The 27,273-nt window shown below is 31.1% G+C and overlaps 1 protein-coding gene across 2 annotated transcripts; it reads left to right on the top strand.

The window, feature by feature from the left end:
- Nucleotides 1-26,368, top strand: LOC124366420 (probable serine hydrolase). 2 transcript variants are annotated; one of them, XM_046822964.1, is made up of 6 exons: nt 1-255; nt 5,186-5,268; nt 7,865-8,025; nt 12,500-12,732; nt 14,137-14,329; nt 19,366-26,368. In XM_046822964.1, the coding sequence occupies exons 2-6, from the start codon at nt 5,199-5,201 to the stop codon at nt 19,660-19,662; spliced, it is 954 nt and encodes a 317-aa protein (XP_046678920.1). In that variant the 5' UTR covers nt 1-255; nt 5,186-5,198; the 3' UTR covers nt 19,663-26,368. The 2 variants fall into 2 exon arrangements, with proteins under 2 accessions (XP_046678920.1, XP_046678919.1); XM_046822963.1 differs by lacking the exon at nt 1-255 and adding an exon at nt 2,569-2,841.
- The last annotated feature ends 905 nt before the right edge of the window (nt 26,369-27,273 follow it).

Consider the following 27,273-nt stretch of genomic DNA (forward strand, 5'->3'; position numbering starts at 1 on the left):
TCAGTTGTACTTGATGTTCTTGCAAGCTGTTCGTGATGGGATATCCTGTTTGAAAACTCCTGCCTCAGGAAGACTACAGTAGTCAAATCTCTGGATATTTGTGTTCAATTTTATTAATTTTTTTATAGAATTTTAAATAGTTTATAATGACTTATTAAGAGCACTTTCTGTGTTTAAAAATTATATTTCACAAGAATTTAATAATTTTAGTGGCACTTATAACTTCACAGTTAAAACACTTGCTTCCAAGGAATGGTAAGTAAATTTAAGTTCCTTATTAATTTAATAATATTTTTCTGTATAAAATCTTAAGATTAAGACTTAATAAACTCAATACTTATCTAAAACTTTTGGTAAGACTGAAACATAACAATCAGCTACAGTACGTGATAGCCCACTGTAAAATAAGTGTTCAATATACGAAGTACTTAAGAGATTTTACATATTTAAAAACCATTTGCTCTCAAGATCCATTACTCATCCTATTTTTTTTATCTGAACAATATTGTTTCTTGTAAATCCATTGTTGATTTCCTTTTTTGTTTTCTGAACAATATTGTTTCTTGTACATCAATTGTTGATTTCCTTTTTTTTATTAGCTTCTCAGTATGGCCGAACACCCAGGCTACCAGAAGAAAAGAGTGAGCTCTAACGGGAACTTTTAGTGAATATTTTACAAGCTTCCTTAATGGGTAGCTAAATGATCCATTATGGCATGAAGAACATAATCATTATTACTTTGTCCAATGTGCCCATCAAGAGGAGCCCTTCAAGATTGTTTGAAGAACAATATACGTCATCCAAACATAACTAGCGGCGGTTTGACAGATGGTTTGTTGAGAGTCAGGGTATAGCAAAATCGCAAGTGACCTATTTGCATATCCAAAACATCAAGTCAGGATGGCTGCAGAGTTAGCCATAGAATCGTGGGTTTGATCACCATAACTGATAGTAGGAATGTATGGCAGCCTGGTTTACACTTACAAGATAGAAGTACACCACATTATGGGTCTTAAAGGCTAAGCTGAGGTTGCATGCAAAATTTTAAATATTTCATTTTATAGATGTCTCGCAGGCTACACATACAATCATACAAAAAAGAATGAAGATTCGTGCAAAATTTTAAGTCTACATATAAAACTTATCTTGCCACGTGATAGATTTGGATTTAGATTCAAGTTGTAATTGTCAATAAAAAACATTAAATCCCAAATCATACAAGTGTAATATTAATAAAACACTTGTTTTCCCAAATTGAAAAATAAAGATACATAATAAGAAATGCCCTACATGTAACAGTTATCATATGAATTTTTCAATAACTCAGAATAGGGTAGAATCTAATAAATTTCTCGTCCGCAATATCGTTAATTTCACTAAAATAATGCCCGCAACACAATTTTTAGTTCAATTCCATCATCCCGAATCCTAGTTACAAAACCACTGATACTAGATAAACCACTTTAGATAGAAGTTTAAGAATTATTTATATAATTATAGTATTAATTTTAAATAAACTGATCACACTACTAGTAATCAGCTATCCCAAGAATATCTAATTAATTTGGTCCCTTATTGATTCAAATAACCAATAAATTGGTAATACATTTATTTATAGTGTAAAATACCTGTAACACCAAAAAGAGTGTCAGTTGGGCGATTTTGAACATTTCTATTAACTTTTGCAGTTTGCAAATGTAATCTACTAAACACTGTCAATTCTTGTAATCCTGTAATGACACCTACTAACATCTAATGCTAGAACATCAATGTCTTGTTATCTATATAAGTTTGTTAAACGAAAAACAAAATTCTTTCATATATGCAAAGTGAACACTTCCAATTGTTTCAAAGTGCTCTTTCATGAATTGTTGTAACCTTATTTTCCAGTAATTCTTAAGCTTACTTTTTGTAAGAATATTCTTAATTACCTACTTGTAGTATGTTAAATTTTTATAGAAAAATATAACAAAACAGTATTCTCTTATATTTTCTTATTTTTTTAGATTAACAAAAAATAAGGAAATATATTAACATGAAAAGGACATGAGATTTCAAAATTGTTACTGAGGTTTTATACTTCTGTTCTTTTTGAGGAATAGATAGGTTAACTTTGAAAGAAATTCTAATAAAATACATACTTTTTAAACTTCCATAGATAATTCTTTTTGTATATTTTAAAAATGAATATATTTAGGGAACAAATTGAGACCAAGAATCAGGAATATTATTAATATGTAGTCACAGCAACAATAATATTATGGATACCATAACTTCCATGGATAATTCATTTAGTATATTTTACAAATAAATATATTTAAGGAATAAATGGAGACCAAGAATCAGGAATATTTATTATTTATTAATGTGTTGTCACAGCAACAATAATTATTACGAATACCTATAAATTGTGCAATGGTAGTTTGAATTCGAATCGCTTTCCATTCTCTCGCCTTTCACCAACGCCTTTCTAAAATCAGCCTTCGCGGAGTGATGTATTAAATCAGCTGTTAAGTTTTCCGACGCGTCAACTCACAGCTGTTATTACAGAGAGAGCGAGAGAGAGAGCATGACTCAATGTCAGTGTCTCGTGTGGCGTGCGTGAAGTTGTTAGATGGACAAGGATAACTCTGTGAAATTCAATAATTGGAGTCGTATCGAACGATAGTCTTCTGTGAAATCGCGAAGTGTGAGCATGGACTACTGTGGTTGTGCTAGTCGAATAAGCCTATGAAAATAAAGTGCTTTGTAATAACTTTTTGGTTTAGTACGTACATTTAAAACTAGTATTTTGTTTGTTATTGAGGATTTAACCTCTACACTTATGTTCTAAATTTGAAGGTAAGCAATTTGTTACATTTTGTCGCTCTCATTTGGGCTATTGTATATATATAAAAGTCTACCCAAAATTCTAACTTATTCAAATAGTGCACAATTTTTGCTTGTGGTAAACCAAATGTATAACAAATATATAAAAAATGAAACATTGGCAATGTTATGGTAATCTTGTTTTTATTATCTTAGTGTTAGTTTGCAAGAAATGATAAGTTCTAGTTCTTTATCTAGACTAAACCAGAAACTAAAAGAGTCATTAGGACAAATATTCCTTTACAATGCAAATCTGTACACTTGTTTGATAATTTTTACAAAGTATGTAATCACAAACAAATAAATTATCAATGGTTTAAAACACTAAGTCTATTTTAATTTATAATTCATCCCTGATTATAGTTTATTTTCTTTGTCTTCTTCCTTAAATACTTTCCTTTTCATGCATTTAAATTATAATAAGCCTTTCGATGTTAGACATATCGGAAGGCTCTTTGTACGATTACGTGAAACATTATTTATAATAAAGTTTTAAAAACGTCTAAAGTGGTCTGTTTTAAATTTTTATTAGACGAGTTAATGAAACAATTACACATCGGTTTTTTTATTAAAATTACACATCGGTTTTTTTATTAAAATTTGCTTTTGACGATGGAAGGATTGTAAAGGTAATAGAATTTTTTTTAGTATTTGCCATGAAGATGTATTATGATTTGTGCAAGCCGTAACTCTTTGGTATGACTTTTTTGTCTTAACCTATATTGTAAATTTTAATTAGATTTGAATATATTAGATTAGTTAGATTATTATTTGTTTGAAGTATGTTATTTAAGATGTATGATTTAAAAGATAATAGGATTTCAGACATTTGCAATCATTATATATTACAAGTATAACTAGTTGTAAGGATTGAAATCAAACCTCTTTTTCAGGTTTCAAAAATCCCTATATATGCATATAAACATGCAAAAAATCTTAAATACTAAAAAGTGCAACAATTTTGTACCAGTCAGGTATTACATACAGTTTTGAGTAGCAATCCATTGCCCTACTTTTTAGATTTTTGGTTTATGTTATGATATAGATCATTTTAGTATGTTCTCCATTTAATAATACTGTTAGAAAACAACAAGGCAAATTCTATATTTATGTGATCATTAATAACGATTACACTAATTGTTAACATTAAAACGCTGCAAAATGTTCAAAACTGGTCTGGGACTAATGCTAATTATAATGCAAACAATATGGTTGCAGCTACAGTTTTCATTATCAGAACTGAGGTTCTACTTTGACTTTCAATTATAATTTTCAAGTATTTTCTTCTTATTGTATCTATATAATGTCCCAGAACTCTCTACCAATATTTTAGGCATTATTTCTGGATCAAAGACAAAGCAAAATTTCATATTAAAACTTTTAAAAGTTAATTAACTATCCAAATAGCCTTTTTTTTCTTCACTTCAATATTTTTAATTCTGATAAAAGATGTTTTTGATGAGTTGAAATTTGGTATATAGCCTCATAATCTAAGGATCTAATTTCAGAAAAAATTTCAATTTTTACAAGCTTTATTTTAAAAATGTCAGATTCTTAAAAACTTTTAAGTGTAAATATCTTAAGAACAACATAATGGTCAAAAACCCATAGTTATTACATTTTAGTTAGACAATTTAATTACCTATCAACGTTACCAAGTTTAAGAAAATCAGTTGATAAATAAGGGAGAAAATGTGCTTTTAAAAACCAAGTACTTATCATTATCCACTGTGATTATGTGACAGCACTGCTTGTGAGCCACAATAATCAGCTGTTTAAATTTTAGGTGCTCTAATCAGCTGATTATACATACATTACTGTGGTCATAATATTGTTATCTATTGCTGAATTTACATTTACTGTGATTAAAACAAGTAAATAAAAAAGGTTATAATCTACAAAATAATAACTTTATAAAGCCGCTAATAAAACCTTGTTTTTTTTTTTTTTTTTTATTTAAAAAATACAAAATTAAATTTTGACATGTGGGACTATTTCTACTGACATAATTCAAGACAATCAAATTGGCTGTAGGAATATTGAACACAGATTGTTAAATATTGGACTGAAACTATCTAAATTAAAATCTAAATTACTCTATTATTGTATTTTGTAGTCTGGGTGTCTCTGATGTCGAAACAATGTAAAGGTTCATTTTGAGCTTCTTTTTTGCCGACTTTTTTGATCTCTCCAAACAAAAACTACTCCAGATTCCAGAAGTCAAGTCTGAGTCAGCGTCAGATACCAGGTGCTGCAATAAGAGGAAGATGAACTGGAACTAAACTCAAAATTTAAAATATATTGTTTACTTTTTCAGAAGCGAATCTAACATGAGCGAAACGTTGGGAACGAGAGAGCCTGTAGAAATTAAAATTCCAGTTCCTTGGGGTCACATTAGTGGTGAGTGGAAAATGTTAACTTTTCTATTTGTTATTAAACCTTTTGGGTTGGCTAGAACATTTCCAGTTTCAAGATTGTTGAAGTATTGTGGTTAAAAATAATGTGGGAGAAAATCTATTATCTATTCCCACTTCTATTATTTACGAAAATATTCAAGACTGGGCTAAAAATGCTTACTCACTGGACTACTCGCAAATAATGTAAAAAGATGAAATCTGAGAACTAGCTAATCATGCTGTACAGTATTTCTAATACAAAAAGTTTCAAAATGACTGTGCAGAATCGGTTATCACAAGTTGAAGGATAAGACTTGTGTTAATAATGACTGGCCATTTCTCTCACAGTACAACAGGTTTGCCAAATCATCATGATTTGTGAGAATGACCATTGCACAAGGTTATACCAAGATGTGAAAGTGGTGTTTAGAATCTTACTATTTAGAAATCCCCATGGGCTATTCTGAACACAAGCTATTGTGGGTAGCCCTACCTGGAAATTTATGCACTTGAAAACAAATTTCTAAATAGCTGTGAATTGATAGATTAAAAAAGTTGATTTTATTTGGATTTCAAGTATATTTGCCTATTCATCTAATATAACTTTGTTCTATTTTTTTATTTTTTTAGAAACAATGTACACTAAATTTTTTTTTAAAGAAACAGTACGGTAGTGAATGTGAACTTTAAAATGTTTTATTACAAAATTAAATATTTTAGGTTTATATGACAATATTACATCTAAACAATAAATAATCTTTTGTAAAATATTAAATATAAATTATGATAACGTCGGGTATTGTACTATGTGTAAATAATATGTAATGTGTACCGTGTGCAATTTGTATTAATTAATGAACCTCTAACAATAAAAATAAATAATGGTAATTTTCTTTGAACACTATTAATTGGTCGATTACAGTCCATGTCTGTTTGAATATTGAGAAAAACTTAGGAGATTGTTTTATTTAAATATGTATTTGTGTATACTACTACATGTATGTGCATAAATTATCTACAATATTGGAATGCACCACATCATGGCTGTATAACAGGCTTTGCTGAGGTTGTATGTAAAATTTCAAATCTGTAACTGCATGTGTACTACGTCACGTTATATTAGTTATATTAGTGTACTCTGTTTGTGTACAAATTTATTCATCCTATTTTCTTGTTGACATCATTGTTACCCATAAGACCAATGTAATAATGTTCACTAACGCTTAGCCAAATCGTATGGAGTGACATACACTATCATCAAACTTAATGTTGCCCATATAGAAATGAAGCTTAATGCAAAATTTCAAGTCTGTAGGTCAGTTCGTTTTCAAGTGTTATGCTGACAGACAGACAGACAGGAATGAAATTTCTCTTGTCTCGAATAATAAGTTTCACTAATGCTCAGCCAATGAATTTTTGTCTGATTTTTAAAAGATACTGTGTTATTATAGTAAAACAAAAGTTATGATCTAAAATACAACACAATTATAGGTAGGCCTATAAAATATAAATTACTAAACATTTATATATATATATATATATATTTTATATGCCTACCTATAATTGTGTTGTATTTTAGATCTATAAATTACTAAACATTTATGTTATTAACTCCACTTATAGGGTTATATATATATATATATATATATATCTTTTATTTACATACACGTGTTTTGGTTTTTAACCATCATCAGTGTACATTAACCTCTAAATAAATAAATAATAAACAATTAAATATACACATGTGGACCATCTAAACATATGTTAAATTTAAATGATACAGTTGTAATTTTTAATTAGTAATCTGTATCTAATACTTCAATTTTTTCAAGAATTGGATTTGTCTTATTTTTCAGATTACTATTTAAAATGTTATGAGGATCTTTATTATAATTTAGATAGATGTAATTCTTCTTTTGTGTTTAATTTCTCTCCTTTCCTTTTGATATTTAAAATGTTCATGTTCTTTTCAATATTTGTGTAGTTATGGTCAGTTTCCAATAAGTGTTCAGCAAAATTGTTGTTTCAGGGGCCAAAAGGAAGAAAGTTTTTATATGTAGGTTTGTCCTAAAATGCTCTTTTTGACCACCTATCAACTATTTTGTTTTATAACTAAATATTTTTTTCATCACTACAAAGGCCAAACTGATAAGTTAAAAGTTTTGTATGTTAATCATCCATACAAAGATCTAGTTTGTTAAATATAATCAACTCGTTTTCGTTTTCCGTTAACAATTATCCCATTTTACACATTTAAACTGTAATAACTGTACATTTTAATAAAATTTGTTAGGAGTAAATGATTTTATTTTGTTTTACTTTTTATACATTGGTATTGTTTTCAAAACCATCAAACAAAGGATACCAGTAAAAGCAGTCACCTGCAAAGGGAGCACAACATTTTTCCCATTATTGTTTAAGTCAAGACTTGATTTTATAACCATGATGGAAATATGGTATTTTAGAAATAACTGTGTTTTGTAGAACAGTGTGATAGACAATAGACAATATTCTTTATTAACATATTCTTCAAGAACAGTTTTGCGTCAAACTGTTTAACTCACAATTCATTTGTTTAACTCACAAAATGGATTGTACAGGTAAATGGTGGGGGCCACAAGACAAAAATCCTGTCATTGCGATCCACGGCTGGCAAGACAACGCAGGAACATTCGACAACTTGGCGCCGTTGCTCCCAGCAGATGTTCCCTTCCTATGCATCGACCTCCCTGGCCACGGATTCTCTTCTCATCTGCCTCCGGTAAATATGGTACTCACAATCACCACCGGGGGCATTACTAACCACCGTGTCAGAGAAAGTTGTGCATGTCCAGTACAAACATTGATTTGAACATAAATTGGCATATATGTTGTATAGATTAAGGGTACTTTGGGATTATACCGACCACACCAGTATGAAGAACACAAAAATGTAAATTTATAGAAACAAAACGTGATAGAACGAAAAAGCAACTGTTTAATTACAAAATTACAAGCATTTCCAGGTATTGTGATCGGTATTGTCGTCGCTGTTATCTTATCTTTCTCGAGAATCCCGATTACGGCAGGCCGCGCGGCCATCACATGATTTGCACGGTACATAATTGCCTTTCCATTACAATTCAATTTATATTTCTGATCAGCCCCTCTAGAATTTGATATTTTACTGATAGGTACTATCTCGAGGGGTGTTTTTCTTTCGTCGACATCATCAGCGCGGGGTGCCGAAGCCCGCGCTGATGGCCAGAGGCACTCGCATTTTGGATGGCGGAGTGTGATCAAGAATAAAAACAAGTTTTGTGTTTTTTCAATAAAGAGTTTAGTTTTAGTTTGGTAATGTTTGTTTTTGTTGAATTTTTGTGTTTGGAGAAGTGTAGAGGTAAAACACGGAAGTACAACAAAGCGACGCACCAGCTGAACGGGCGGCGAGACTCTGCAATCACGTTATCTACTAGACCGCTCGACTTTGACCTCTATCTGAGGATGGGGAGGGGTTTGCAATAAGACAATTCCTGTTTTATATTGACGAAATATTGTTCTACGCTAATCTAGTAATCAGTAGAAGCAAAATGTCAAATAACGATTCATGTCTGGGTGTGGTCGGTATAATCCCAAAGTACCAGATTAGGATTTAACAAAGTGAAGTTCCATAGTTATCTTTTATACAAAGATGTGCAGCCCAAGAGCTGAAACTTCATGGACCATTACCCATACTATGACATGAATACTCTTGTGAATTTGATGAAATTTGACATGAATAGATATGAATATCCAACCACAGTCATTGAGCTCCTTTCGGACAAAATTGGCTGTCTCTAGACTTGAAATGTTACCAATGTTAAAATGACCCTATACTTTTATGAATTCTTTGATTTTAAAGAACAATTGGCTTTATATATTTTAATAAAGAAAATTTAACCGAAGGATATTTATTCGTGAGTGCTTTATGAACCATGATGTTTGAGTTCCAATGATTGGGAACATCTTTCTAATTTCCATGCACCCCAAATGGAGTATGATTTATACTCTATATAAATTGAAAATTGTAAATATCGTTCCATTGAGAATCACTATCTATCAAAGGATGTTGTCCGCTGTGGTATGACGCAAAGTCTCTGGTGCTGACCCAAAATCTAGCATGCGTTTATCATTTATAACAAAATAGCGTTAGTAAACTGCTTCAAAGTAGAAAAGTGAAATAAAAATAAATTGCTAAAACTAGTTATTAGATGTATTTTTAATATATTAAGGATATAAGATAGGTAGTACCCTTTATCATGTTTATTGTTAACATATTTCAGTGAATTATAACGTTACAGAAAAAAGTATTATATAATTTCAAATTTTTATGTCCATTCTCCTTAGCTAAAGTTGTTTTTAAACGTTTTTATAGAGAACCAATAAAAGTGTTAAATTTAACAAAATTGGTTTTGTAAATTTTTAACCTGATTGAAATTACTACTTTTAATAATCTATTTGCAAAGATTCTGAATAAATAAGTTTTCAATCATAAAATATACATATAGGACTGTGAGTGTATATTTTGAGATGAAATAATACTGTAATGTTTAAAAATCGTACAGAAATGTAAATAATAAATAAATTTAAGTTTATTTTATTTTTTGTTCAATTTGATATAGAATGATGGTATTGACAGTTTGCAAATTAAATAAGTGGATAAATTTCTTTATATTGAACTGGTACAGTGCTACTGCTGATATTGGTAATGCTAAACTACTGGGTGATTCATTCATGATAAATCTACATAATTACAATCGGACGTGGTGCAATAACCACACGATTTTCTTTCAGTTTGCATTCTTCGCTAATTAGTGTTGCAAAATGGTAAAGATAACGCCACCACACACTCATAACTTTGTCCACGTACAGTACTAAAATGTTGATTAGTAAGCAGACGTCGTTAAATGAATGTGAGAGTCATGCTTGCTGTAAAAGAGCAATGCACGAGAAGCATGAGACCTTGGTGGGCAACTCAAGGCCACCGACAGAGCAGCCCGTGACTGTGACTGACTGGTAATTATCTGACGACAGAGGTCACAGAGATGACACGTGTTCACAAAACTACATCACCCACACTGAAATGATCTGAATCAGTGGAAATTTCTTTAAAACTTCCAATTGCTGTTTGGACTTGCAAATGGATAATGGAAAAACCACACTGAATCAATTTAATTTGTGGAGCTCTCCAATCATGTACCCTGTGGCAAAGACCACTCCGTATTATCTGAAGATACGTGTAAACATGTTATGAAAGTTCTGTTTGGTAAGAAAGTGTTTGTTGAAAACAAATACATTATAGAATAAACACCAAACAATTGAGAAGTAGTGAAAATGAGTGTTGAAACATGTTTTGTCACATTTAGGAACATTTTGAGAAATAAAACTCTGTTTTAAATATTATTAAAATATTTACATTGTGTTATTGACATAGTTTATGTTGAAATGCTGTAGATGGAGCTTATATTGGTCACTGTTAAATTACATTAAAATACAAAACCAATATTTAATACATATTATTGTGAGGCCTTTCGATATCATTTTTTATTTTGTGATGTGTCTGATGAAGATATCGAAAGGCCTCACAATAATATGTATTAAATATTGGTTTTGTATTTTAATGTAATTTAATAGTTTATGTCATTTAAAACACAATTATGTGGTTTATAAAAATTGCTTTTACGAGTTGGACAAATCATGTACTGTTTTAATAGGCTGTATGTTTGTGAAAAATCTGTTAGTTTTAGACTCTTTAAACATAATATGTATATCATCTTATCCAAAACCCATTTTATACAAATGAATTTTAAATTCATTAAATAGGGAAGAAAACAAACTTTCAACAATATTTCAGAAATATCATAAGAGATGAAAGGTACAAAAGTTAAGGATTACATAATATTACTGATGAACATATTTATGTAATTTTATGATACATTTGATAAATGAGAAAAATATAAGTAAACTATTTAAATTTCTGTTCTACGAATTAAAAATGTTTATATAATGACAGTTATCTCCCATTTATTTGTTACCATGAAGTGATTAGTGTTTCTTTTGTAAGAATTGAAATGTTGGTAAAAGACAATGGTATTCCACCATACATTTCGCTAATTTAAAAATCTCCAATCATTAATACTTTATATTATTTTAAAAATAAAAGAAGGTTTTAGTAATAGTAATAATTTTGTCATGTACGCAGTATAGTATTCAGGTTACATCACTGATCAACCTGTTGATTGTTGAACAAAACATTATTTAACAAATTTGAACAAACAAAACATATTTAAAATAAATTCATGAACATTTTTTGATATATCTAGTATAATAAAGGGTTATCAAGAAACATTAATAAATTAGATCTGCTTTCCAATTAAAATCAGATCACCTGTAAGGGCTCTCTGTCTTAGTTTTAATTACATTTCATCCAAAATAAAAATTGAGTTTTTTCACTTTCAAAAAATTTTGTAGTAATGTAGTTTTATATTCTTTCAATAAACATAAATTTGACCCACAATAATGGCAATTATAGGATAATTTATTAGAATTATTGTTCTTTTAAGTAAAAATACGTGTTTTTACTGTGAAAAAAATAATAAAAAATTCAAACCCTTTTTTTAATTTATTTGGGCATTTATAAACTACTTTTGCATAATCAAAATATGGCTGTTTTTAGTGATTTCCCAAATAGTAAAAACAGATTATAAGTTCATAGTTCATAATAATCTTTTAATATTTCAAAAATGTTGTTAAGAAAATATCTAAAGTTAGAAAAACAAGTTTTTTTCTTATTTTAAATCCATTTTTAAAATGATTTTTTCTCAAAATATTAAAGTATTACTAAGAAATCTACATCATTTTTTACTATAAGCCATGTTTGTACATCTATTTTCTCATATAAAACACACACACATCACACCACAAGTAAGGTCATTTTTATAAATTCCTCATTTTGGGTTCCTAAAACATATTTTACTGAAAGTTGATAATGTATGATTTACTTTTTGTTATTACTATACTTTTTTGTATTAATTATGTGGGTGTAAATATAATACTCATTTATAATTTTATGAAAAAGAGCAGTACAGCACAAAACATGTATGAAATACACTGTCAGACATGTATATAAAACATATTTATGTGTTAGGTGTAGTAAATGTTTGATAGATATATTTAAATAAAAAAGTAGGTTTTTCTCACTGCCACCTTCATTTCAGGGTCAGTTCTACTATATATGGTGGGACAGCCTGGTGGTTGTGCGGAGGGTGGTGCAGTATCTGAGGCTGGAGAAAGTAACGCTGGTCGGACACTCTCTCGGGGGCGCTGTAGGGTTCTTGTACGCCGCCACGTATCCTGACGAGGTGGACAAACTGATCTCCATCGACATCGTCTGTCCTCGGGTCGAGAGTCCGCAAACTATCGTAGATCGCACAAAGATATGCGTTGATAGGTGGGTCCATCATTTTGTCTTTATTGAAGTGAACTTGTTTTAAAGAACAACTTGTCATATCAGAATGAAAATTCAATTCGAAATTCCTTTATTCTGGAAGATATACAAATGTACATGTAATAGCAGTTTGGCAACAATATTTTGAAATAGAGTTTACATTAAATGTGTATATAAAAAGCTATTACAGACAACTCATAATGTACTGTATTACGTACATTTTATAAAATCAGTTACGATCGCGGTATTTGTATTTGTCAGTCTCAGATCATTATTTCAGTATTCTGTATCAGTGAGGATATGAGTACTTCAGGATTAAAGTAATCAGTACGAGAAAATATATTTATCTTATGACCATATGGAGTACTAGATAAAAAGTATCTGTCATCAGTATTTTTAGTTCCAGTAACTATTACAGATACTGGAGAAAAGTAACCGTTACAAGGTACTGATTACTGAAATACCATCTCACCTCTAAAGATACATAAAATGAGACCCAAGAAGGATCCCTGTGGCAAACATTGTCTAATCCTCCTTCACCTTTGTGTAGTGTATGTATGATTAGTAAAGATAGTTCTGCAAATTATTGTTTTCTGTTCAATAATACAAAACAATTTTGTAATTTTGTATTCTGTTAGTGAAACAAAATTTTAACTAAGAGATATTAATTTTGAACCAAAATATAATAATATAGCCAATTAGTATACAGTTCCATATAAGAATCTTTTAACAGTGCAACTGTTAATTTATGGATATAACCTATTTAGTTGTATGACTCAATTTTGAACTGTTAATTCTGTATTTGTATTTATCCAAACTATATTTTTGAATGAATCAAATTAAAAAGAATTAATGAACTTTTTAAATTTAATTCTGCTGTTGTAGTTTCTGAAGCTTTGTTTTCATATTGTTATTTATTTATTATACGTGCTATTTGATTATTTGTTAAAGTCCTGTTATTTATTTATTTAAAATAATATTGACTTTGTGGCATAACTGTTTTGGTAACTTCATGTTTAGGCTACTAAATTTGTCTATTTAGACTTCTGCTTTGGTTTATGTTTATATTTTTGTCTTATACATGACTTGTTTCATTGCTTTTTTTAGCTTTATGACAATAAACATATTCTTATAGGCAACAGTGTGTCAAAAGCATTGCTTGTTGGGTTAAAATTGAAAACTCCACTAAACACAATTTTTTCTAACCAACAATGGAAAAGTTTGATTGAGTTGCCACACATGTTTGGAAGAAGTAGGTTGTCCATTTGAGTCATATACATGGTGACGTTGTGATTAATATGAGTTTAGCAGGGTTTGTTAATACTTTCCTGTGCAAAGTAACTAAGCCATCCAAGATTTTTGGTCAATCCTATAATCCATGGTATTATCCATAATGATGCCTATCAGGTTTCTGAAGTACGAGAGCATGTCTGCGACAAGTGTGCCTTGCTACGAGCGCCAAACGATGCTGGACATCGTGGAGGACGCGTACCAGGGCTCGGTGTCACGGCAGAACTGTGAGGTGATGATGAGGAGAGGGATGAAGCCTTCTCCGGATAACAATAACACGTACTTCTTCTCCCGGGATTCCAGGCTGAAGGTGAAATACTACATTTTAATTGTCCTTGGCACTGTTTAACCCTAACTAAATCTGTGCAATGTTAACCGTTCAAAATAATCGTGTTGTTTTCAGACTTTGAAAGCTTAGTTTAAAAAAATTTACAGACTACAACACTTACTCTAAATTTACCTTGTTTTATATAGCTTTTTCAGGACATGTATGGCAGTATGTTACTGTTCTGTTTAGTAAATATTTATTGTAAGCTAATTTTTACATGAAATTCAAAAACATGTTTACGATTCTGCATGAAAATTTAATATTAAGCACTCACTATATTTGTGTAGTAAGGAATATCTTGAAAGAAATTCAAGATATACAAATGTTTCTCCAATGTTTGAAGAATAACAAGATGTAATTAATTTCTTGCAAAACTATTAAAAATGTGTTCACATTCTTTTCTAAATGTAAGTTTCAGATAGCAAAGTAAATGCTTTCCAAAAATAGCTTTTTTGTGGTAACACACAATTTATTTATATTTTTTCGAAGTAATAAAAATAAGATTTTCCACTGAACAAATTATTTTAAATCAAATATTTGGAAAAAATTAAAAGTAGTGTGATTTTATTATTAATTTTTTTATGGTTATAGCTCATTAATGTGGCATACAAGATAACAGAATACGGAAAATATGAATGTATAGTAGAAGAAATGTATGCAGAAAAATATAACAAGTAAACTGGAAACAACCCACCAGTTCTCGGAATGTACATGGTTCCTGTTTAAAGATTTGTTGTAATTACTTCTGACAAAAACTACATATTGATATATAAACAGGGAGGGAAGGGGGTAACATTTTGAGATTTTTAAACATTTCCTTGCATGGGCCTCCGATGCCAGCGCCAGTTAGAACTCTGATGACCTTTTTTTGTAGAAGGAACACTCTAGAAGACTCAATGGAGGTCCCCCTAAAAAACAAACCATAGGATATTAAGGAATTGAAATAAGCAAGTACACTTGGCAGAAAGTTAGATGATCAGCAACCCAAGAAAGAGTTAGAATTGAATATAAAGCTTTACTGAGTTTAGGAAATAAGTAAGAACCATTATGCTGGTGCCAAGTGAGAGAATCATCAATCAATTAGCCAAGAAATGTAATACAAGAAACAGTATTGAAGTCATATTGGAGATTTGAAGAGTCTGTCTGAGGATTTTTGCAGTTATTTAAATGAAAATTTATAAACTGTGTTTCACTAGGATTTAGGTCTAAGCTATTTATTTGCATTGAACCAGGAATTGAGTTGTTGGATACTTTGAATTTAGGATTGATGAAGGACATTTTTTTACTTGCTGAGGTAACTATGGATACATTAGAATTTGCCCTTTGGACATGTTCTGGGGTTATCATTTGAATAGATCAGGAAGAGAAGTGGATCAAGAATTGATCCTTGTGTGACACCCGAGATGACTTTTTCATAGCTGCTCTGAACATTATCATCCACAGCCACCCTTTGTTGACAGTTCATCAAAAATTATTGTAGGGAGTTCAGGGCAACTTCAGAAGCCAGAATCTACTGAACAATTAAGAGAGCGAATAGAGACTAAATGCAAATAAATAACAAATGAAACATTTCTAAATGTCAGGAACATGTTTGAACAAAGACTGTATTACTGCATGGAGGTCCACAGAGAGCAATTTGAACTCTTTATTTGAGGTATGGAAGTGATCATCTGTTAATTATATTAATATCTACTTAAAATATTCAGTGTCCAGTACTCATAACTGATTGGACTACAAATTTAACTTTTTAATAGTTTTATTTTCATTTAAATACATTTTTTAATGTAAAAGGTATAACAAAATAAAAGAGTTCAAAAAGTGCCTTATTCAGGAATTTTACCTCTGTGGTAAAAAAATTATTGTTGTTGACTTGTAGCCTTTCACTTCATATTCTGAAAGATTGTAGCAAGATATACAGTTGATGCAAATTTCTTTTCAACATTATACGTTTGGTGCTGCCATTTCTTTTAGAGTAGTCCGATTTCAATTCTTTAAGTGTATTTCTTATTAACTAATCAAGACCTTCAAAATGAAATGTTACAAGACTATAAGTGCTATTTAAAACTTTTTAGTTACCCCCCACTCCCCCGAGGGTCAAAAATTTGAAAAATATTATTAGTGTAGCCCTTTGTAGCTAGTAAGATTACTGCAAACAAATTTTATAAATTCAAAATAACAAAAAAGTTAAAAGGGGATGCAACTTACTTATAGAAAATAATGAGTACAATTAATTTTTTGCATATAAAAATTATATTGGAATTTTACTGCAAATATAGCATAGATAAATAATACATTTCATAATTGCAATTACCTGCAAGAAAAAGAATTGTGACCTTCCAAACGTAAAAGTAAGCCTAAATTCCTACCCAATCTGTTGTTAAAAATGTTTAAAATTTTTGTTTTTGCTTAGGCGCTATTGTAAAGTTTAACGACCATAGAAGGAATATTTCTCAATTCAGTTCATTGACTCAGAAAGATAATACCTCACAGCAAGAGCACTTCAACCATGACCCTCTCTCTGTTACTGCCATGCCCATTACCATGAGTTACATATTCACTAGGTTACCACATGTGTGCATTACTACTATCTGACATTTCAAATTCAATGTAAAGTTTAATTGTTACTAAAATGCTGTTTATTTACTATTGGTACTGTATGGTTAACTTGACATGGGTACTCACTTTCTCACTGACTTAATCCATAAACTGGTGTTTGAAATTTCGTTAAATCAATTTTTAAATAAAATATTATGTACTATATTTTTATATTTATTTGTAATTTTGTGTATTTTTAAATATATTTTTAGTAACCAATATAAGCACAGATCTTCTAGGTCATAATAAGATTTCAAAATAGCTGTTTTCTTTAAAATAGTACTGAATAAAAAAAATACTCAATTTGTCATGTTTGTTTTGTGAAATAACACTTTTTTGCTAAAAATGTAAAAGTTAACAAAACTATGAATTTGCGAAGAGCTGTAGAAAAGAAATAAACATGTACCTCAAATTTAGCGCCATACACTATACAAATATGTAGTATAGAAAGTTTTATTTCTTGGCCTTTTAAAAAACTGTTATGAAAATTGGAAAATGTTTACACTAAACATAAGATTTTTGTTCTTTATTGGGACAGAAAGGGTTTCTATGAATATCTCGTGGATAATTAAAATAAACTTCACCAAACTCAATATACTTGTTGATTTCAAAAAAGAATTACATACTTGAGTTTGGATTTTGTAAAATGCGTGTTCTATAAAGCAAGAGAAAAAAATTGGAAAATATGACAGTTTATTTTAAATTGTGGCTCATAATATTTATTTGGAAAATCTAATCAAATATACAGTATTCTACTGTTGAATCTGATTATACCCTTAGTTTTGGCAAATTCATAAAATGGATGGCTTCCTCACAGTACAAAATCAAAGTAAAAAGTAAAGAATTTTGAAAATTTGCATTATTCAAAAAAATAATATAATTATAAAATATATTAAATAATTTTAAAAATTTTACTTTAAAACATACTTGAATAGGGCATCAGATTAAACTGGTCTTCTTAAATCCAGAAATATCTTCTGAACTTTCCCAAGCCAAAACATTCCAACTAAAAAAAAAAAATAACTCTCCTAGTATTTAAATAAAAATATAATAGTATGCCAAAATGTTAATGATTATTAAACTGAAAAGTTTTTGAAAACACATTTATTGCAATATTTGATAAAGTTGCTTATGAATCAGAATTTACCTGTGGTATTTTAAAACCTACGATATGAAGCTCTCAAACAAAAAGATGTATAATGCAATAATTACAAAAAAATAGTAATGTTTCAACTGCTCTCTTCTATTAAAAGGACCAGAAAAATACATTTATTAGTCAGGATCAAGTTGCATAAAACTCAATTTGTAGGTTTTACTCCATTATTCAGGATTTATTTTAAGTTTTGATGTAAAAGAGCAATTTGAAATCCTTTGGCTCCACCCCCTTGAAAAAATCCTTCACCACCTTATCCACCACGTAAAATGCCATTGCAAGATTTAAGAAAAAAATGTTGCTGAATTAAAAAAAGGAAAGTCCTGACAAGAATACCTCTTTATAGTGCTATTCAGTGGCCACTTTTAATACTACCATTATATGAACTAAATGCACCATTAAAAATACAAAGTAATTGCTTGATACTAACCTTAGAGAGACACAATGCACTTGTTACTAACCTTAGAGAGGCACAAGGCACTTGTTACTAACCTTGTGTTTGATTGTGTGTTCTGTACAGACAAACAGTCTAGTTAAAACAGTCTTCCACTTCCAGGTATAGGAATTGTTCAAATCCAAATCCAAACCCCCAACTCTTCCTGTAATAATTTCATGTAGATTCATTATTTAAAATGTTGTTTATATACATTAGGCTATCATAAATATGTTACTTGTAGTACCAAAGTTAAAGTTAATCATGATGACCACAAACATGATCTAAGCGTGAATTTTGGTACTACCTCGAAGGATGTTATTATTTTTTCACTAGAAGTGTGGGATGGTGCCAAAGGTACCACCAAAACCCGCTCTGATGACCAGAGGCATTTTCAATGAGTAGTTTCCTGACCTTGTTCCGTGCCAGATCGTCCAACGTGAAATCGGAAAAGTACTGATAGAAAATGGCCGTGGCCATCAGTGCTGGCTTCAGTGGTGCCAACCCGTACTTCTAGCGAAAAAGGGAAAACATCCCTCGAGATACTACCTAAATTTAAGATCAGATCTCGTGTCCACTCATAAATGATAACTTTAACTTTTTCTATTTATAATGCGTACATCGTTAAGTATTCACTTTTAACAAATAGTAGATAGGGTCAGAGTGGTCTCCAGATAATACCAAAGTACCATACATTTTCTTACCCACACTAAAATTATTCGGCTTATATTTTTAATATAACTTAATGGAATTAATTGAAAGCTGCATGGTTTACTGACTTTGATGGTAACGAAGAACGGCTAAATAAAATTTATAAATTTACAACTTTATTTTCAGATTGCTGGCTTGGCGAGTTTTTCCAAAGACCACGTACTAGCGTACGCAGCAAAAATCAAGTGCGATTATCTCAACATACGAGCAGACCCTGGTATCAGTTTTGCCTATCCAGAACTCTACCATCAGCTGTTGGACGTGATCAGAGAGAATTCATCCAGGTTCGAGTTCCACAAGGTGAAGGGAACTCACCACATCCACCTGGAGGATGCTCCAGCCATCGCCGGTATTGTAGGGAATTTCCTCACGAAGGAGGGACCAGTCTCGATGGCTCAGAACCACAACGACCTTGTAATCTAGAGAAATCCTAGGCTGCAATATTTTTACACATTGTTAGTATATTATCGTGCTAAGGAATCGTGATCACACTGAACGTTATTTATTTAGCGTAGGATAGTCTTTTTAATTTCTCTGAGAGTTTAGCAATAATGTGATATTTTTCTGTATAAGCTGTACATAATTATTAGTAATGATTTCTTGTATTGAAAGTAAAATCACTGTGTATTGAGCATTTAATGGCTTAGGGATCATTTTAATAGGTATTTATGATATTTTTACTATAATTTCTTTATGTAGATACAAAGGCATTTTAAATTTCTGACCATCATATAATCTATAAAAGCAAACAAGAAAATCTTTCAACGGAAGGCACAGACTGTCTTCTCTATTTCTTAGCATTGCATTTCAGTTTCATTGCCTTATGGTTTCCGTTACCTTGCAATTTACGCATTTACAACATTTTCAAATGGCACTAAGCTATTAGATGCATTAACAATGTTGTAATATGATCTCTCTCAGAAAGTCTAGTCTCACTTTTTTTGAACTAAAACTTACATAAATCTAAAGATAAAGATCCGAGGTTCAGTATTATACTGTAAAACATTCTATAGTTACGTTGTATTGTTCATTTCAAAAATTTAAAATTGTACGTTCACATTTCTGATTGCAATTTGTTCATGTAATTATGAACGCGTAAAAATTACTGTATGTTTTCCAAAATTTCTTGTCGAGAGTTTACGTTCTACATGATCATGAGTAATATTATTGAATAGTGTATTCTTGGCTTTCAGAAACGTTTTAAGAGCCAGTTAGAAAATAAAATGTTTATACAATAGCTCTTTGAAAAGGTTATGTTTTGTAAAATCGCAAAATGCTTAATGCGTCAAAAATAGCTTCATTAATTTTTTTACTTTCATGTTGTCTGGAAGTAGTGAAATTCATATTAACTATCATCAACAAAAAGAATAACTTCTATAAGGAACAGTATAGTCACTGAAAACGATGATCTAGTATTTTATTTTCGCTCTGTAGCACAATTGCCGACTGCTAGTATATAACGTTGCCGTGATGATTTCTCTGTTGTCATTACACCATTATCAATACTAGTGTATTGTTTGCTACTTATTTGGATCTTTTAGGCTTTCCTTGTTTAGTGTGTACAAATACATGTTTTTGTGCAAGATTTTAGTGAACTGACTGGATTTTTATGATTTTTTTTATTGTTGGGTAAATGATTTTCTGTACATTTCACAATGAGTATTAATTTGAACAGTAGTGGTATTAGGAATGTACTGGGTAGTGAATCGGAAAATGTTATTTGGTAGATACGGATGATGTCTTACCTGACTTGGATGGCCTTATGAATTATTCGTGCCTGATTCTATTGACTTGGAAAAATAAAAATACCTACATTGTTGTACATTTTTGTAAACTTCTATAAATGTACTTTCTATAAATCATTACTAGAAAAAGGGAACAACAATTACAGGAGAATATTATGCATTATTATTGGAACGGCTGAGGAAAGAAATCAAGGAAAAATGTCCACATCTGAAAAAGAAAGTTTCTGTTTAATCAAGACAATGTACGGGTGCACTTATGCTCAGTTATAATGGCCAAAATTATGGAATTAAAGTTCCAATTATTACAACATCCAATGTATTCACCAGATTTGGTCCCTAGTGACTATTTCCAGTCGTGTGTAAATGGTTTGGCAAATAAAGGTTTACGTCTAACAAGTAAGTAATCACCGAAACAAATGCCTATTTTGAGGAGCTTCCAAAATCCTACTTTTTAGATGGCTTTAAAAAATTGGAAAACACTTACACAAATGTATAGAGTTGAAAAGAAATTATGTTAAAAAATTTGTTTTAAATTCAGGCCAAAATTGGTTTTTTCTATTTTTTTCTAAGGACTTCTTGAATGACCCTCGTACTTGTTATTCATTGTAACAATAACACTGTATTATTCTGCTAATATACCCTCAATATCCTTTTTATCAGTTTGCAGTGGTGAAATTTCTTCACTAAGTGCATCAATTAACATTTTGTTTCGTTGCCTTTCTTGAGTAGCTTTTTCGTGGAAACACATCGAAACAGTTTTTAAGTTCCTATAACTCTTTTCTCCTGAATTTTATCAGATTACTCTTCTCCAATTTAGGCATAACTTCACACTTATTTTTTTACATTCTAAATTTCGTACTTAACGTTTTTGTCCGCATTCAGACTATTCATTTTCCAGTCTCTTGTTCAGGTTATTTGTCTTTGGGTTTCAGTTGCTAAGTTGGTTAATATCATTGCTAAACTTCTTTGTAAAGGTTAAGCTTTTCTGTTTATATCAGTTTAATACATTTTTTTTCTCATCAGTTGAAGAATTCTGAATGTTGCATGTGAAGGGTTAACAGGTCCGTCATTGCTATCCAGAGAGGATGAAGAACACCTCTGGCGTGGAAACCTCTCTGACTGATAGAACAGCACCCTTGATCTATGTATCCAGTCCATATCCAGGATCATATCTTCCAAGAGGAGGAGCATAGGTTGTCTCTTAGCTTTTGCAAATGATGGATGTCAGGTCTTATTGAATAGATATAAGAAACACAAATTAAAATTGCCTGCAAGATTTTCACTAATGGTAATAAGACATAAAATTTATTATTTTATATTTAATTTTGTTGCGAGAAATTGTTCAATAAACATTATACCCACGTAGTCTTATCTCTCTTCTCTCTCTCTCTCTTCGAAATGTTGAGTTCAATAACAAGGTTTTTATAATAATGCAATAGAAAACGTATCTGTGAATACAATTTTTCATTTGATTTTGATCACTTCTCATCAGTGTTAAAACTGTTGACCATTTTGAAATTCTTTCAGGTAATAAAATGCTTAGCACAGAGCGCAACCTAACTTATCGTCCAAAACTACTGATGAAATTAAGTTATAAATTTGTACGAAGAAACAGACAACTTGTTGTGAACTTTGTAAGCATGGATAGAGAAACCAAAATACCATAGTTAATCAGAATTGGGATAGAAATAGTTCTCCTACCAAATAAAAAAACGTACTTGTATGTGATGTATATTTTTGTTAGTAACTTTTATATAATTTACGTTGTTATTTCAACAAAGTAAAAATTGTGTTTATTTTAACCATTGAATTCTGAATTATTGTTAACCAAAATGTTAAGCAAAATTTTGTATTCATTACTTTTACTGTTATAGGAAGTACACAATGCTACTGAAAAGGTAATTTATTGCATGGGAGATGCTTAAAATAAATGAAACCAGGCCAATCTGCTCCTTAGTAATACATTTTCCCATTAAACCTAATGTCAGTACGTATATAAATGTATATTATTTTGGGTGCTAATTCTGTAGACTCTTTTGATCTTTTTTTGTCAGTGAGAAAAGCTGTAAGTGGCTGAAGAAATGCTATTAGAGTTTGATGTTAAATTAAAGATACTCCAAGCAGCAGATTTACTATTTAATTAAGACTTGCACTATTTGTTGGATAACTAGCACTTCAAAGTTAAAAATTACTGTTACCAACCAAGTGAATAGTAAATTTACATGCAATCTCGCAGGTACTCATTAAAAAAAGGTTTCTGATATGATGTGTCTGTTGGATGAAATTATGTATCTGTTTGAATTCACAAGTTTCTGAGTATGGTGCTATGGAATAGGATAGATGAAATGTGAATTTCTTCTGATGAGATGCTTAGTCATCGTCTACATACTCACGAGTTCGTCCTTCACGTAAAGTTGCCCAACAACGTCTCTGTAGAAGTGAGTCGATGTGGATCAGTGGAATTGCAAAGCTCCACAACTTGAATTGCAACAACAAAAAAGTAAAAGGTTTCCACCAGAACTTGAATTTTGAGTTTAGTTCCAGTTCACCTTCCTTTTATTGGAGCGTCTGGTATCTGATGCTGTCTCAGACTTGACTCCTGGAATTTGGAGTCATGTTCGTCTGAAGAGATCCAAAGAAAGTCGATGACGAAGAAGCTCAAAACGAAACATTTACATTATTTCGACATCAGAGATACCTATTAATAGTCTCATCAGGTACACAATTGAACTGCCACGACAACACAACTGTTGCTCGGAGTTTTGTAAAATTCTGTGAGGTGAGCTATTGTGATATGCGTTTTATGAAACTTTGTTGTCATTTGTTTTGACCAATTTTTTACACAGTTGGTCACTGCAGAATGCCACAAGAGCTACCGTTGCCTTTCCCCTTACATGGGTTCCCAGTTCCTTCATTTAACTAACTCATGGCCTGTACTATAAGTTTTTAAGGCATAAAAAGTGCACTTAGGTAGTTACATGCTGTAGTAGGAAACACAATTGTAATAGCTATAGTAAGCACCTAGTTAGGTATGTATAATCACATCATATTACAACTACAACCAGTGGCGTAATTAAGACCCTTGCTTTGGGGGGACGAATCTAGCTCACCACATTGGAGGGTATGGAATAAATCTAATTTTAAATAAATTAGATAGGCCTAATTCACAGTAAAACACTTAACTGCTGTATTTCAAATAAGTTGAGTACGTTGCTGTCAAACATATATTTTAAAATTGTTTAGTGTTTTTGGAGGGGGCTGTATCCTCTCATCACCCCTTAGTTACGCCGCTGATTACAACCACTATATAAATGACATAAAATGAGCACATTGATTTTAATCAAATACTCAGTTTTTTTATAAGAAAACGGTTTTTGATCAAAAATACAGTGCAAATCTGGTGTAACAATTATGATTATATTTTAAGATTGGATCATATGAAACATGTATTTTTTTATTTTAGGTGAGTGTTTAGTTTATAAATTTTATCAATTAATTACAGTTTTTGTCTTAAAATTTTTTTTTATAAAGAATGTTGTTATTTTCACATTTATAACCTATAAATCGGCCTTTAAGTGGTTTAACCTCATCTAGATGAAAAATAATTTAATATTGATTTTTTGTAAAAATTATATGGAAACTATGGACATCAAACATTCCAAACAAGACGACAAAACTCACCATTTCATTAGTATGGAAACAGTGAAATATAATATAAAAGTAGAATGTTTGGGCAATATTTTGGCACTATATATTTAGAGGAGATTAACACATTCACTGCTGAGAAAAATATTGAAACTCATAATGTTCAATACAGTTGCTGAAGGTCTACGATCAGAGACGGCAGCTTCCGTGGTAAGTTCACCACCTCTCTGATTGGAGACATTAGCAGTGAATTTACGCTTTGACAGCAGTGCCTCCTAGCTCATATACTGCAAGCTATTGCTACAGATGCTGCAGCAGTTGTTGTTACTGTATATTGTCAGCACTGAAGTGAATGTATTTGGTTCAATTTGTTGTGACTGAATTGTGAAAATGTTTAACCCATCGTAGATCATTGATGAGATATCTCATTCAGTAGTAGAGATGACAAGTTCAGCTCATCATTTTTAATATTGCCTCTTAATAGTTATAATATTGCTTGGTAGAGTGCAGTTTTGTGTTTTTTGGACAACTTAGCATTTTTAACATTGATCTTACTTGACTCTGTTTTACTTTCTCAATTTTTAGTTTTACTTTCTCAAACTTCTAATAATCCGTTCAATAGTGGTTTTAACTTTTTATTTTCCTTAGATATAGTTATAATTTTTTCAGTACAAAAGCACAAGTAATGTATTTAAGCACTAAAATTAATTTCGTTTTAAAGACAGACTTGAGTTAAGGCCGCAAGTAGTGTGGTGATATAGGCTGGTTTACATTAGTCGAGGAATCTTAGCGTACTTACTCGGCCCATTCTACTCACTGTGTAGTTTTAGAAGACTGTATCCACACTCAGTTTTGAAGAAAGTATTGATTGTTTGATACGGAACTGTTTAAATCAGTCAGCAAATGCCCCATTACAAGTGAAAATAGTGGAAAATAAAGTAAACAGAGAAACACGTTAGGTAAGAGATTGGATTAGGAGAAGGGCACTGCATCTGCTGTACAAGATGAGTACATGTCATTCCTCAGAGTAACTCGAGATAATTTTGATAATTTTTGTGATTTCAATAAAGCTGAAAATCACACAAAATTGAGTGAGTCATCTGGACAATTAAGATAACAGACTACAGCTAGTAATTTAACTGTAGGTAGTGACCTGTTTATCGCATTTAGTTATTTTTGTATGTAGAGCTAAAGAGATACCATAAAAATTCTTCATTATGTTATACCTAAAATGTTTAGTGTTTTCTCTTTACTTCATGTTTGGTAAAAGTATTACAATAAAATGATATAATGCCAGCACTTACCAAGCCAGCTTACTTACTTATTTATTTTGTTGAATTGGGTGACTTTACAGCAGAATGTTTGATAGATTAAAATCTGGGTGGTGGAGGGCTGAAATTACTTGACTTGCCCGCCAGCTGGGTCTGCAACTCGACTTGTCCAGTTATTTCGAGTTGAGTTGACGGGCGTGCACTAACTTGTCATCCCATTCGACCAATATAAAAAGGGCTTATGCACTTTACAGTACAGCCGCTGTACAACGTCCAATAATTCGTTCCCAACGCGAACAAACGCTGCGTTCGCGTTGATTCGTTCGCTCATACAACGATCCAAGATGGGTTAATCCAAAGTATTGTTAACAAAACATGTTTTCTATTCCACCATTTCTTACATCGTTTATACAATGTTCCTCTATCAATGTAATGCTTCTGATAATACATTGTTGATTTATAAGGTTTTATGGTTTATTCATTTCTCACATTCCCTTATTGAGTTTAGCTCAAGTTCACCTTCCTCTTAATGCAGCAACTGGAATCTGACGCTGTCACAGACTTGACTCCTGGAATCTGGAGTCATGTTCGTCTGAAGAGATATGAACGAATTCTGTGACAAACTCTACATTGTTTTGACATCAGAGTAACCTAAGCTACAAAATATAATCCAATCTAGGTAAAGAGATATTCTCATTGTCTCATCAGGTGCACAGATGAGTACACTACGATATTTTAGACACAATCTTAAAACACAGTGGAGCAACCGAGTTAACGTAGTTATAGTAGGAAGGGTTGATTAAACTTGACTGTTGAGTTCATCTCCAGTTCCCCTTCCTCTTAGTTCAGTGTCTGGAACATGATTCCAGGAGTAAAGTCTGTGACAGTGTCAGATCAAGACTGTGATGCTGCTTATTGAATTGTTTTGAAGTAATAAAAGAATAATCTGTTTAAAACAATAATATAAATAGCCACTAAAAGGTATTTTGCACCTTCCATTGGCAATGTTGTGGATTACACACAAAATCCGCTTATTTTAATTATCTGTGCCAGTAAATTCCGTGGATATTAGAGAGTTTACTAGAATTTTAAGTGAGACTCCCTTTAAATATGTGTTTCATTATTCTAAGTGTACTTTCTTTTGTTACCAAAATAAGTCAATTTCGCAACTACTGTAACATTATTCTGTATGTTATGTGTGAGTGAAAGAAGCTGTAGTATGTCAATATCTGTATATCCTTTGTTGCACTGTGTCAATTTAGATAATAAATAAGTAACCCTGGCTAACATAGTACATAAATGGTTAGTATAATTTATTCTGACAATCTAGAATCCAAACTAAAGCCAAATAATTTAACATTATTATTACTTAA

Source organism: Homalodisca vitripennis, chromosome 7 (genome assembly GCF_021130785.1).
Source record: "Homalodisca vitripennis isolate AUS2020 chromosome 7, UT_GWSS_2.1, whole genome shotgun sequence".
Classification (NCBI taxonomy): domain Eukaryota; kingdom Metazoa; phylum Arthropoda; class Insecta; order Hemiptera; family Cicadellidae; genus Homalodisca; species Homalodisca vitripennis.